The sequence below is a fragment of the Salvelinus fontinalis genome, chromosome 30 (assembly GCF_029448725.1).
Source record: "Salvelinus fontinalis isolate EN_2023a chromosome 30, ASM2944872v1, whole genome shotgun sequence".
NCBI lineage: Eukaryota > Metazoa > Chordata > Actinopteri > Salmoniformes > Salmonidae > Salvelinus > Salvelinus fontinalis.
In genome coordinates this window covers 26513388-26527774 of record NC_074694.1, presented here as the reverse complement: position 1 = coordinate 26527774, position 14387 = coordinate 26513388, and the positions used below count along the sequence as shown (strand labels likewise).

Here is a 14387-nt window from a genome sequence, read left to right as displayed (position 1 = left end):
TCTAAGTTGGAGTAATTTAAAAAAGGAACATACACACACTTTTAAAACAGCAATGAAATAGCAAGTATAATAAAACACACCATGATCACCCTTTCACAACTTTAATTGATGTCATTTATCACTCAAACTTCAAGTTTGGCATTTGTTTAAACTGGAAATGTTCAGTACTTACATGAGATAGACGATTATCCCCAGCTGTCTTTCTTGTAGCTGGACTCTGCTGCAATATAATGGTGTCATCGGAATCCCCCTCATTGTCTCCATTGTATTTTGATAAGGAGCTACTTGCAGAAGAGCTCACCGAATCTAGCAATCATGTTAACATTTAACTGGTGTGATTAACACTAATTATAACACAATTTAGGCGGAAACATCCATTATTATGATCAGAGGACTTTTGTTAATGACAAGCGGAATGCAAAAATTTAACACTTTGAATTGATTAGGCCCAATACTCTTCTAAAAGGGGTGGGAGAGGTGAGCACAGAAACAAAGACCATTTTAAAATGTCAAAATGAGAAAAGAAATCAGCAGATATATCTGCTTGTCTCACATATTCAGAACATGTGTTAGGCTAGCCAGGACTGTATGGATGAATGTGAAGCTCTAAGCTAATAAGCAACTCACCATCAGGATTTGGGTCTTGGGGTAAACAAATCTCCAGCACACCAAGGTCTTGTTGGAATGTCAAATTTATTGGCAACTGTGAAGACAAAATAAGATTGCACAACCTTATTGATGAAATATGTTGCGTATTTTTTTAGAGAAAAACCAGAATAGAAGACAGAAATCAAGAGGTCATCTTTACGTGAACATCGTATCCCCAAAACCTGACTTAGTGCTTCTTGCCACATCAATTCCAATTATATGCAGTCTACAGCCTGTCAACTACTGCCACGTACTGAGTTATTATAACAGCAGTCTGAGTATTATAGCAATACACCACAGATAGCTATCAACACTGATATTGCAGCGGCATACAAATGTTAGTATCACTTATTCTTTAAAACCATTAATGACCTGCAAAGACAATGAGCGCAGCCTCAGATGAGCATAATTAAACTCCCTAAAACATAAACCAATCTTTGACTGATCTGTGATTTGGGGAGGCGCAAGTTTGCTTTGTATTCATTACCAACAAGGAAATCTGCAATCAATTTGACAGTAAATATAAAGTAAGTATATTTAAAGTGTCAGTATAAATATGTTGTTCCATAGGATATTGTGTGAAATTTGAAACTTTTCACTCACCACAATCCAAAAAGGATTTGAAGGTCAGTTTCGTACAGTCTGCATCCTTGATGACAAGAAAAGGTGAATCTAAATTGCATTAATACAAATAACGTCATGCACAAATTACAAGAGAGCAGTGCTCTGTTTAGAGTAAAACACATGTGTTGCATCGACCTGCCTGCCGCTAAATACTGTCTACTAACAGCTCTCTTTTCACAGTAAAACGCACCTGTCTTACCGACCAAACAGCAGCTAAAATTTGTCTAGCTCTAAAGTTCAGAGTAAAATGCATGTGTAGCACCGACCAAACTGCAGCTAAAAACGGTCTAATAGCTCTAAACTTGAGTGAAACACACATGTAGCACAGACCAATTACCGCTAACTGTTAGCTAATAGCTCGCTTTTCAGAGTAAAACACATGTTGCACTGACTAACCTGCTGGCAGTAGTCAGTAAAGTCCGCTAGCTACTGATACTAACTAATACCGCTCTGTTGAAAATGTGAAACAGGTGATGCACCGATCCTCCAGGCGTACATACTGTCCATAAACCACTAAAAGTGGGGGAGGCTTGCAAGCCGAAGAACACCATCCCAACCGTGAAGCACGGGGGTGGCAGCATCATGTCTGTCCTGGGGCTTCTTGAGATGTTTCTTCAATATATACAGAAAATGTTCAATCCTCATGATGCCATCTATTTTGTGAAGTGCACCAGTCCCTCCTGCAGCAATAATTGGATTCCAACCACCGTTAAACCTCATTGAAGAAGCCCCAGGACAGAGTTTTGAAAAAGGATGGTTTGCACAGGAGCTCGGTGTAACCCAATGACTATGTAAAATGTAAAAAATAACTATGTAAAATTATATTTGCCCTGTACACCTGTGTGGCTAACCAAGTCGTACTTACATTTACCTAAGGCTGATGGCCTTTCACATCCAGTTAATTATGTAAAGTGTCGGACAGGTTAGCCATACTTTCATTTTGGGACTTAAAAAAAATATGTGCATAAGGCATTCGTAGAATGAAGATACACCAAACACAACATGAGAATACTCAAAAGTATTTTATTATTAATTCACAATTATATCCCATCTCTGAGGATAGATACACATCAAGCACCACTCTCAATGGTTGTAGACAGTGCTACTTCACATGCATTCAAACTGAAAAAATTAACAAAACAAACAAAATAATATTATAAAATCCTACAGAATTAAACATTATCTGACGATAGCTCAAACCGGCCTGTTCATTAAGAGTATGATGATATGTTTTCTCAAAATGGAAGAAAATTATCATTAGTAAGGTTAAAACTGCTGTCTGAACACGATTTCTCTCACCATGATAGTTTGCAGCCACTTCCAAGTCATGACCAAAACTCAAGTTGATATGGTACTATTACAATACACATCCAACCGAATGCCATCATTTAACAACGGCCCCTGAAAAGAATATCTGATATTATGGCAGAGCAATGCTCTCCTAAGGGCTTTATTGGTTTAAAACAAGCTACAGATATCACACAACCAGTGGCACATTAGGACAACCCTAAAATGAATGAAATACTACAAAATAAGACACAACAATCTGTAAACGTACAAGGTATTTACAGAAGTCAACATACAGTATAGTTTAAATGCGCATCAGTTAACGTGTGTGGACAAATAACATTTGTAACATGTCTTAGTCGTTGAAGTGATGGCTCAAAACATAAAATCCTGTGTCAGACACCGTGCAGGACTTTTTGAATGGAGAAGAGCAAGCAACACAGAGGGGTATCTGCGAAAGATCAGTGTTGGGCATTGTGTAGGGTCACTATCCCAGGCCCTACCATACAATCAGGGTTGAGTTTGTGCTTCACAAGGTTTATGTCTCAACTGTATGTGGAAACATATAACTAATATTATGGCATATGTTGTCTGTTGCCTTGGAGGGAAAGGAGGACCCTCCGACAGTCGAAATTACAGTATTCAGTTCTAAGAATGTGAAAATGTAATTTCTGATGTCCTTGTGCTTGGCCAATTTCAGATATCAACAGAATGGTATGGTTCCTTCTTTTGATTTGGATAATTAATATATTGTGGCTGGTTCCTCCAGATAGTTCAGCAGTCCACATCAAGTCTTTGAAGAGGTCAGATAGAGAATGTCTTTTAGCAAGCGAGGAATAGTCACAAGCAGTCATAGACTTACAGTAGATATACTGTAATTATAGAAAAACTGTTTTGGAGAATAGGGAGTGGTTATAGGCCCAAAAACATGCTTCAATTCTTAAAATATGTTTTATAAGAAGTGTCACTTCAACATAGATGGATACAAATAATTGGTTTCTGAACAATTTAGATCATTAGTAAAGTCATTTCTTGTAAAAGTTGCTTTTGTCTCGTCGGAGTGAATGAATCAAGCTAGTGTTTTTAAAATAAATCATTATTACAAATAGAATGAATAGAATCCTATAATAGAATACGGGCTGGAGTCACGGTGACTGAGACATACACATTATGCTCTGGGGTTTGGGGTGGGACAACTGTGTGTGTGACACCTTTCCTCATATCAGGCCTTGGTCCATTCCAGTGAGTTGGACGAGGATAGGGTCTGTGCAGCAGCCACAGAGTCACACACTGCTGAAGTAGTTGTTTTTGTGTGTGTGCATGTTCGCCTGTTTGAGAACCCCTCTCGGAGAGAGAGATCGAGGGAGGAGCAGCTCTATGCCTGGAAATCATTCCCAAAGTGTCTGATCTGGTCCTCAGTCATGGACAGGTAAGTAGCCCTCATGCTGGGGGAGTACTGTAGGGGAATACATAACATCACAGGACACACAATTAGAGACAACACCGTGCGACTTATAGTGAATGAAACACACAACAGTATAGAAGAACATAATACTCTTTTAGAACAGTATCTAACCAGCGACACAGGAAGGAAGGGTATGTAGCTAGGGGAGACAATACTGTGTCTATGCCAAACACTGATTGGATTGAGAGTCGGCCAACACTGTAGGTCCCTTCTTATGGATCAAGCCTTCTCAGGCGGTAGGTAAGACAAGGGGCATACCATGACTCTAGAATTCTATAGCACCAGACCAAGCATAATGACAAGCCTGACGCTCGGGACCTTATGGCGGTAACAGCTATAGAATTACACAGAGGGAAGGTTTGCGGCATGCACACATAGGGCTGCCGATGTGTCTCTGAAAACATGTCCCAACCCAGGGAGGAGATGTGAGGATAGGGTACACCACCACACTCCCAACAGCACGGGAAAACAGACCTGACTGGGTCAAACATACAACTGGAATGATGATGATGATGATGATGGTCATGAGGATGATGTCATGAACAGTAAGGTTTGCAGTTCAAAGCCATGCCAGAGGTGAAATAGAAAAGACAGTTCCAAAATGAAAATGGAGGTAAATAAAAAAGAGGTGATTTTAAACGAAGGCAGGGGGAAAAGCAACTGGGAGTCTATTTTGTCCTTCAGACAGTAGAGAGGTCCAAAGAGGAGCAGAAAACAACTTACTCTGTTTCTAAATTGCTGAGTGTATACCTCCAAAAGTTGATAAAAAAATAAGGAAGTAAGAAATGAAATACAAACAAACATATAAACAACAAACAAACAAAAATATCAAAGAAGCTGTTAGCTGAAAAGGTAGAGTGCACGCTTTGCAGAAAGGTAGATATGGGTCCAGAAAGGCACCACATGACATGACATAATCATCACAGCCAAATGGTAGTAGAGAGAGAGGGCAGGGGAAAGCACAGAGGTAGATACAGTTTAACACTTTAGAGTTCGTCCCAAATGGCACCCTATTCCCTATACACTGCTTTTAAAATAAAATAAATAAGATGTTGTGTTGGTGCCATTTGGGACTCAGAATTAGTCTCAGGTAATAAACCTTATTTTCAGTCAAATATAAAATCCCGTGGGAAGGATGGCAGGGAGCTAGAGTAGATACCCATAATATATGAGATGCATGATATCTGTCTCTTTATCAAATTTAATTAGGCACAGCAGGCATTTTGAATGGTTAAGCTTGATGGAAAATGTATTCATCCTAAAAACGTGGCCTGTCTCCTCGACAGGAAATGAGAATAGATCTAAAGAGCTGCCACTACGAGGCCATAGAGGGAGGTGAAAGAGAGAAGGAGAGAGAGATACTTCAAGAGAAAAGGAAAGTGACCAAATAAGGACTAACACTGGTGACATCCTCCCCTGGGCATTGGTCTAAGTATCCTGCTATGTCCATGTTAAAATTCTCTTTCACTTTCCTACTACTTGGGTAATGAGTCAGCAATCTACAGTTATGGTAGATAGACAGGTACAGGCACAAAGTTAGCAGTGTGCTCTCTGATATGTCATCAAAATTATGACCATGATCAAAAGCCTTACTGATGGATTTCAGTACTGGAAATGTATTATCATATGGATGTCATATCTTGAGAAAAACTCTCTCGTCACAACTCGTGAGAAACAAACTACAAGACCAACTTCAAGTCAAAGTAACACTGACTTGAGCAATTTAAAGAAGGCATCATGCAGAGAGAGCATCATATTGGGAAACGCCTCAAGCTAGAGTTAAAGAGCAGTCTGAGCCCCAGCTGTCAGGTTTTTACCAGAGTTGACATTGCAAACAGAAAATAAACACAGGAACATGTCCTACCAGGTGACTGAATCAATTAAATAACAGAACAGAAATCCTGGTGATGAGAGAGAGATCAGTATTACAATGCTGATTGACTTGAGAGTATGTGGGACAGTGGCATCATGGTTGGGATCCATTTCAATTCAGTCAATTCAGAAAGCAAATTGAAATTCCAATTCCAATTTTCCTCATTGGAATTGACCCCAACCCTGAGTGACATCACAAGAAAGACATGGCCTCTGGGACCCAACGCACCGAGGGGGGCGGTGAGCCTCTCCCGATCAGAGGAACGTTCTCGTACCGCTGGTTCCCCCCGAACAGCGCCGACTGGTTCCTGAGAAGGGAGAGCGAAGGAGTGAGTTAAACAAACATTCCCTATCACCAAAAAAGTGGCCACAGCAGAAGAACATAGCACTTTGGGCCAGTATGTCATCTTATGGATCATGATGACTACATTTCACAGTTAGCTTTACTTTAGTATGTTCATACGTATAGCACACTAGACTGTGCATTACCATACACTCCACACCAGGCCAAGGCTGGACTCTGACTCACATGTACTCTGAAACGGGTGCATTGGACACAGCCTGTGCGGCAGGCGGGTGGAGGCTGCTCTGGCTACCCATACTGCTGCTGTAGCTGCAGAAGCTGTGCACGTTGGTGGCATGGTTGGGGTTGTGGGTCGTCATGCGTCTGGCCTGAGGGTTAAATGGGTCCTCCTCGTCTATATCGTCATAATCACGCTCCCTGAGAGAAGAAAAAGTCTGGAGGTCAGGGGCATAGATTTTGAGGATGATTTAGTGACTTGGTAAGGTGTATGTACAGTATAAACACAATGGATGTATACACTCTTGTTCTATAAAAGGGCGATAGAGAGAGAGAAAGATAGTGACTGTGATTCTTACTAGCACTGGTTTTGCTATTCTCGTGATCATGATATGTGGTTGTCTTATCTACTTTAGTTGAATGCATTGTTTGCAAAATGCTCTGGATAAGAGTGTCTGCAAAATGATTCAAATGTAATGTAAATGTAATGAAAGAGACTCAGTGGGAGGGCCCCTCCTGACCTGCTGGCGATATGTGTCCATGCCCGGGGGATGGCACACAGCATGGCACAGAAGGCACAAATTGCCAGGGTAGAGAAGAGGCATAGGTATAGCACGCCCTCCACCCCGTCATAACACACACCGATCAGCGCATCCATGTAGTCCTACAGTGTGGAGGGAGGAAACAAACAAACACATTTGCAGATAGCAGAAAATATCTCTGTTGTGAAGTGAAGAGATGTACACAGCAGAGCCACTGTCACAAGGAACTAGATCCATGCAGTGGGATTCAGTGGTGGTGTCCTGTACCTTGTTGAGTCCTCTACAGTCCAGCAGGGCAGTCAATTGGTGGAGGCTAGCCTCTGAGGAGTTGAGCAGGTGCTGGATGCCCAATAGGTCTCTCTGTGGAGAAGACAAGTGTAGGATTCAGTACTAATAAAATTCTATGCTTACACAGACGGGATGCATTATGCCACAGGAAAATTCAACACTGACCTCAGCGGTGGGGAAGAGAGGCACAGCAAACTGCAGCAGGCCCTGTATTTGGATCTGCATGGTGGTCAGAGACCTTTGGAAGATGGTCAGAGACTGCAAACACACACACACACACACACACACACACACACACACACACACACACACACACACACACACACACACACACACACACACACACACACACACACACACACACACACACACACACACACACACACACACACAAAGTTTATATTTCGCTTGTTAATGTGTGTATTTACGTTTGCTAGCTTGCTACCTAGCCAGCCAGCCCAGAGTATTTGGCAGAGAGCAAGCCGATTTGCAACAGATTTCCACAACTATTTTTCACATGTTGCTACCAACCTTAATATAAAAACAAAATGATAAATGTGTTAACAAAAAATATTGTTTTCACATATTAGTGTTATTTAACACTGTTAATCATAGGAATTTGTGGTTTGGGATGGATTATAACTTTAATACACTAGTGGGCTTGTCAGTTCAGCTTTTGTCCAACATAGGGCGACAAAAGCCAATCATTAACAGCAAGTTAGTCTCATCCAACAGAATCTGCACGCTCTGCCCTGTGCACTCCACCCCAGAACAGCAAGTAGACTGTAAACCACATGAATTTACCCCTTAGACACTCATCAAAGGAATTTTGGGAGCGTAGTATGAACCTTATGACTCGAACCATACACAGCAAATTCTCCAGTGTTCAAAAACAAAACAAAAATTAAAATATTTTTATATATTTAATATTTTTTTGAAATATTTAACTTTCACACATTAACAAGTACAATACAGCAAATGAAAGGTACACATCTTGTGAATCCAGCCAACATGTCTGATTTTTAAAATGTTTTACAGCGAAAACAGCACGTATATTTATGTTAGCTCACCACCAAATACAAAAAAGGAAGAACCAACCAAACTAACCAACAAACAATTTCATCAGATGACAGTCTTATAACATGTTATTCAATAAATCTATGTTTTGTTCGAAAAATGTGCATATTTCAGGTATAAATCATAGTTTACATTGCAGCTACAATCAGAAATTGCACCGAAAGCAGCCATAATAATTACAGACACCAACGTCAAATACCTAATTACTCATCATAAAACATGTCTGAAAAATACATAGTGTACAGCAAATGAAAGACAGGCATCTTGTGATTCCAGTCAATATTTCCGATTTATTAAGTGTTTTACAGCAAAAACACAATATAGCGTTATATTAGCTTACCACAATAGCCAGAAACACAAGCCATTTCCCAGTAGCAAAAGTTAGTGATCGTAACAAACCAGCAAAGGATATATAATTTTTGACTAACCTTGATATGCTTCATCAGATGACAGTCATATAACATCAGGTTATACATACACTTATGTTTTGTTCGAAAATGTGCATATTTTGAGCTGAAATCAGTGGTTATACATTGTGCTAACGTAGCTACTTTTTCCCACAACGTCCGGATATTTTTCTGACACTTTTTCTGACACACATATTCTGACCAAATAGCTATTCATAAACATAACTAGAAAATACATGTTGTATAGGAAATGATAGATACACTAGTTCTTAATGCAATCGCCGTGTTAGAATTCTAAAAATAACTTCATTACGACATAAGGCTTAGTTATGGCGAGCGAGTGCCCAAAACCTGGGCGCAAAACTAATAGTACACAGTTCGACAGATATATGAAATAGCATCATAAAATGGGTCCTACTTTTGCTGATCTTTCATCAGAATGTTGTACAAGAGGTCCTTTGTCAAGAACAATCGTTGTTTGGATTTAGAACGTCCTTTTTCCCTCTTGAATTAGCAAGCGCACTAGCCAAGTGGCTCGAAGCTCTCCTTCCTGAACAAAGGCACACAACGCAACACGCCTAACGTCCCGAATAAATTTCAATAGTCTAATAAAACTATATTGAAAAAACATACTTTACGATGATATTGTCACATGTATCAAATAAAATCAAAGCCGGAGATAGTAGTCGCCTATAACGAAAGCTTTTCAGAAGGCAATTCCAGGTCCAACCTCGCGCTTTCCAGAAAACAGGAAATGGGTGACACGTCATTCCAAGAGGATTTATTCCATCTCAGACCAAGATAAACACCTCATTTCTTCTCTCACTGCCTCTTGACATCTAGGGGAAGGTGTATGACGTGCATGTATACTAATACGTATCATGCCCATTTATAGGCAGGACCTAGAACAGAGCATCGATTTCAGATTTTCCACTTCCTGGTCAGGAAGTTTGTGCCAAATGAGTTCTGTTTTACTCACAGATATAATTCAAACGGTTTTAGAAACCAGAGAGTGTTTTCTATCCAATAGTAATAATAATATGCATATTGTAAGAGCAAGAATTGAGTACGAGGCCGTTTAAATTGGGCACGATTTTCCCCCAAAGTGAAAACAGCGCCCTCTGTCCTCAACAGGTTAAGTTAAGAAATTGTATTTTCTTCTTTATCTTGTAAAGATTTCTTATGGGTTTTTTCCTAAAATAGTGATTTATTTTTCTTTAATTTTAATTTCTAACTCAGATTTAAGTTTTGCTGAGTATGAGATTATCATTCCCCTAATGCATTCCTGAAAAGCATACAAAATTGTGTAGTGTTGACTTTTCTCTGTCCTTCATGTTTACATTTGTAATGGTAAAGGTTTAAAAAAAATGTTACGTATTTAATACATTCCGGGTCTTGAAGAAGCACTCTGTTCGTTCTCCATATTCTGCTGCTAAGTGTATTTTCTGTTGGTGTAATTAAGCATGATACAGGAAATTATCTGATATCACTGTCATGGATTTTTGAACCTACTATATTTTTGAGTGCATTTTTGGAAGAAAAAAAAGAAAAAAAAAGGAGTACTCTTTTGTAATTGGGAAAAGTAATCTCCAGCTGTCCTGTAAATTATTTGTAGAGATGAAAATGTTCAGACTCTTTGGAGGCTCCTTGAATTTGCCTTTTTTATTGCTGTGTCTGTCTAACTTGTTGAATGTGCGATTTAGGTCGCTTGCTAAAATAATAGTTCCTGTCTGGATTTGATCTAATATAGCTTGAACTATATCTGAAAACACCAGATTTGCCCCTGGGAGGATATACAATGAAATCAATGTGTATTTTCACCATGTACTGTAAGGTATAATTCAAAATTAGAAAACAGCCTTTTTGGTCTGTGTGCTGGGATATAAGGGAAAAGGGTGTATTCTTGTTTATCAGTATGCCTACACCTCAAATCAAATCAAATCAAATTTTATTAGTCACATACACATGGTTAGCAGATGTTAATGCGAGTGTAGCGAAATGCTTGTGCTTCTAGTTCCGACAATGCAGTAATAACCAACAAGTAATCTAACCTAACAATTCCACAACTACTACCTTATACACACACAAGTGTAAAGGGATAAAGAATATGTACATAAAGATATATGAATGAGTGGTGGTACAGAACGGCATAGACAAGATGCAGTAGATGGTATAGAGTACGGTATATACATATGAGATGAGTACTGTAGGGTATGCAAACATAAAGTGGCATAGTTTAAAGTGGCTAGTGGTACATGTATTACATAAAGATGGCAAGATGCAGTAGATGATATAGAGTACAGTATATACATATGAGATGGGTAATGTAGGGTATGTAAACATTATATTAAGTGGCATTGTTTAAAGTGGCTAGTGGTACATTTTTACATAATTTCCATCAATTCCCATTTTTAAAGTGGCTGGAGTTGAGTCAGTATGTTGGCAGCGGCCGCTAAATGTTAGTGGTGGCTGTTTAACAGTCTGATGGCCTTGAGATAGAAGCTGTTTTTCAGTCTCTCGGTCCCTGCTTTGATGCACCTGTACTGACCTCGCCTTCTGGATGATAGCGGGGTGAACAGGCAGTGGCTTGGGTGGTTGTTGTCCTTGATGATCTTTATGGCCTTCCTGTGACATCGGGTGGTGTAGGTGTCCTGGAGGGCAGGTAGTTTGCCCCCGGTGATGCGTTCTGCAGACCTCACTACCCTCTGGAGAGCCTTACGGTTGTGGGCGGAGCAGTTGCCGTACCAGGCGGTGATACAGCCAGACAGGATGCTCTCGATTGTGCATCTGTAGAAGTTTGTGAGTGCTTTTGGTGACAAGCCGAATTTCTTCAGCCTCCTGAGGTTGAAGAGGCGCTGCTGCGCCTTCTTCACGACGCTGTCTGTGTGGGTGGACCAATTCAGTTTGTCCGTGATGTGTACACCGAGGAACTTAAAACTTTCCACCTTCTCCACTACTGACCCGTCGATGTGGATAGGGGAGTGCTCCCTCTGCTGTTTCCTGAAGTCCACAATCATCTCCTTTGTTTTGTTGACGTTGAGTGTGAGGTTATTTTCCTGACACCACACTCCGAGGGCCCTCACCTCCTCCCTGTAGGCCGTCTCGTCGTTGTTGGTAATCAAGCCTACCACTGTAGTGTCATCCGCAAACTTGATGATTGAGTTGGAGGCGTGCATGGCCACGCAGTCGTGGGTGAACAGGGAGTACAGGAAAGGGCTCAGAACGCACCCTTGTGGGGCCCCAGTGTTGAGGATCAGCGGGGTGGAGATGTTGTTACCTACCCTCACCACCTGGGGGCGGCCCGTCAGGAAGTCCAGGACCCAGTTGCACAGGGCGGGGTCGAGACCCAGGGTCTCGAGCTTGATGACGAGTTTGGAGGGTACTATGGTGTTAAATGCTGAGCTGTAATCGATGAACAGCATTCTCACATGGGTATTCCTCTTGTCCAGATGGGTTAGGGCAGTGTGCAGTGTGGTTGCGATTGCGTCGTCTGTGGACCTATTGGGTCGGTAAGCAAATTGGAGTGGGTCTAGGGTGTCCGGTAGGGTGGAGGTGATATGGTCCTTGACTAGTCTCTCAAAGCACTTCATGATGACGGAAGTGAGTGCTACGGGGCGGTAGTCGTTTAGCTCAGTTACCTTAGCTTTCTTGGGAACAGGAACAATGGTGGCCCTCTTGAAGCATGTGGGAACAGCAGACTGGGATAAGGATTGATTGAATATGTCCGTAAACACACCAGCCAGCTGGTCTGCGCATGCTCTGAGGACGCGGCTGGGAATGCCGTCTGGGCCTGCAGCCTTGCGAGGGTTAACACGTTTAAATGTTTTACTCACCTCGGCTGCAGTGAAGGAGAGCCCGCAGGTTTTGGTAGGGGGCCGTGTCAGTGGCACTGTATTGTCCTCAAAGCGGGCAAAAAAGTTGTTTAGCCTGTCTGGGAGCAAGACATCCTGGTCCGCGACGGGGCTGGTTTTCTTTTTGTAATCCGTGATTGACTGTAGACCCTGCCACATACCTCTTGTGTCTGAGCTGTTGAATTGCGACTCGATTTTGTCTCTGTACTGGGACTTAGCCTGTTTGATTGCCTTGCGGAGAGAATAGCTACACTGTTTGTATTCGGTCATGCTTCCGGTCACCTTGCCCTGGTTAAAAGCAGTGGTTCGCGCTTTCAGTTTCACGCGAATGCTGCCGTCAATCCACGGTTTCTGGTTTGGGAATGTTTTAATCGTTGCTGTGGGTACGACATCGTCAATGCACTTCCTAATGAACTCGCTCACCGAATCAGCATATTCGTCAATATTGTTGTTGGACGCAATGCGGAACATATTCCAATCCGCGTGATCTGTTGTTACTACAGTGGGTGGCAGCATAAGCCTCTCCAACCCACCTCCTCTTTAAAGATCCCGAACATTCATTCTGATTCCAATGCAAAATTGTATTTTGAGAGACTAAGATTTTACCCATAATATTTTTTGGGATGGAAATGCTCAAAATTTGAGAAAACATACCTTTTCTCTCATGGCTAACTACCAGGAACTTGGATACAGTGTTGCAGTAAAATCATCTCAAGCTAAATCGGTGATATACAAAGCAATTCAAACAATATTGAAATTGCATCAATTTCAACAACAAAAAATGTTTTTTGCATCTCCCAATTTGGCATGTCTCTTGTGATGCAGTTCACAGCAGCATTGATGGATGTGTTGACATGACAACAATGTCAGAGTTTTGAACAACCCTTCTCCCCTTTTGTTCAATGCTGGCTGCTAGCTAACACCAGACACAGATGAAAGGGGAAACATATAAGTATCTTTTCTATAGATGAATAGTGTAAACCTTTCATTATAATTGCTAACATCCTACAGCGTACACCCTTGTGTACGGGTTCGAGGCCCCTGTATTCGGGTAAAACTAGGCCCTTAAAATAAAGCCTCTTGAAATACTGTATGTAAGGTAGTTTGTTAAATAATAACAAAAAAATATGATAACATATTCGCTTAGGATCTCACTTGGTAAAGTCCAGAGGACCGAAATGGATGAATGCAACCATGTCTCTGTCACTAACAAATAGTCATGAGTGGTAACTCTATAATTTTCTCAAAAGACAAGGCACTCTGGAAATATTTTAATAAGGCTTTACACTAAACAGTGTGTTAATTTAACACTGTTCTGGTGTCTATATGTGTCCACAGACCAGTGTTCCCTCTGCGTTAATTTAAGTGTGGCGCTGCGCCACAGCAGAATCATTGCTGCCACACCAAAATAAACATTATATTTCTACCTGACATATGTTCAATAAAGTTCTGTAAAGCATATTCGCATTTATTGGTAAATAGATCATCTGTCTGGGTTCAATACAGTTCTGAAGGCTATTTAGTTCTATGAGCTGTGGCAGGCAGCAAGCAACTCAAGAAACACAGCGCGCCAGTGACCAGTGTGCAATACAGACGCTCTGCGCGAGAAACACAATTAACTTGAATCCCTTCAGAGTGCACCTGTGAGAGAAACTGCAAGAAAGGTATGTTAGCTAGCCAACTAGTTAACTACATAAGCTAGCTATAGCCTAAAAACTCTACTAAACTTAATTTAGATCTATAATATTGCTGCCACAAATGTAACGGCAATTAGCTATCCAATATCCACAAGGATGTTTATGATAG

At 41.0% G+C, this 14387-nt stretch overlaps 1 protein-coding gene across 3 annotated transcripts in view; it reads right to left on the bottom strand.

The window, feature by feature from the left end:
- Positions 1-2275: 2275 nt before the first annotated feature.
- Positions 2276-14387, bottom strand: part of ttyh2 (tweety family member 2) — a 120511-nt gene continuing 108399 nt past the window's right edge. For 2 of the 3 annotated variants that reach the window (XM_055890152.1, XM_055890155.1), the window contains exons 9-15: positions 7412-7504; positions 7226-7318; positions 6938-7080; positions 6426-6617; positions 6126-6204; positions 4748-4774; positions 2276-4015 (exon numbers count right to left, since the gene is read on the bottom strand). In XM_055890152.1, the coding sequence (XP_055746127.1) occupies positions 3935-4015; positions 4748-4774; positions 6126-6204; positions 6426-6617; positions 6938-7080; positions 7226-7318; positions 7412-7504 (708 nt within the window). In that variant the 3' untranslated portion in view covers positions 2276-3934. The remainder of the gene's footprint in view (positions 4016-4747; positions 4775-6125; positions 6205-6425; positions 6618-6937; positions 7081-7225; positions 7319-7411; positions 7505-14387) is intronic. The other variant, XM_055890153.1, reaches the window with a different exon arrangement.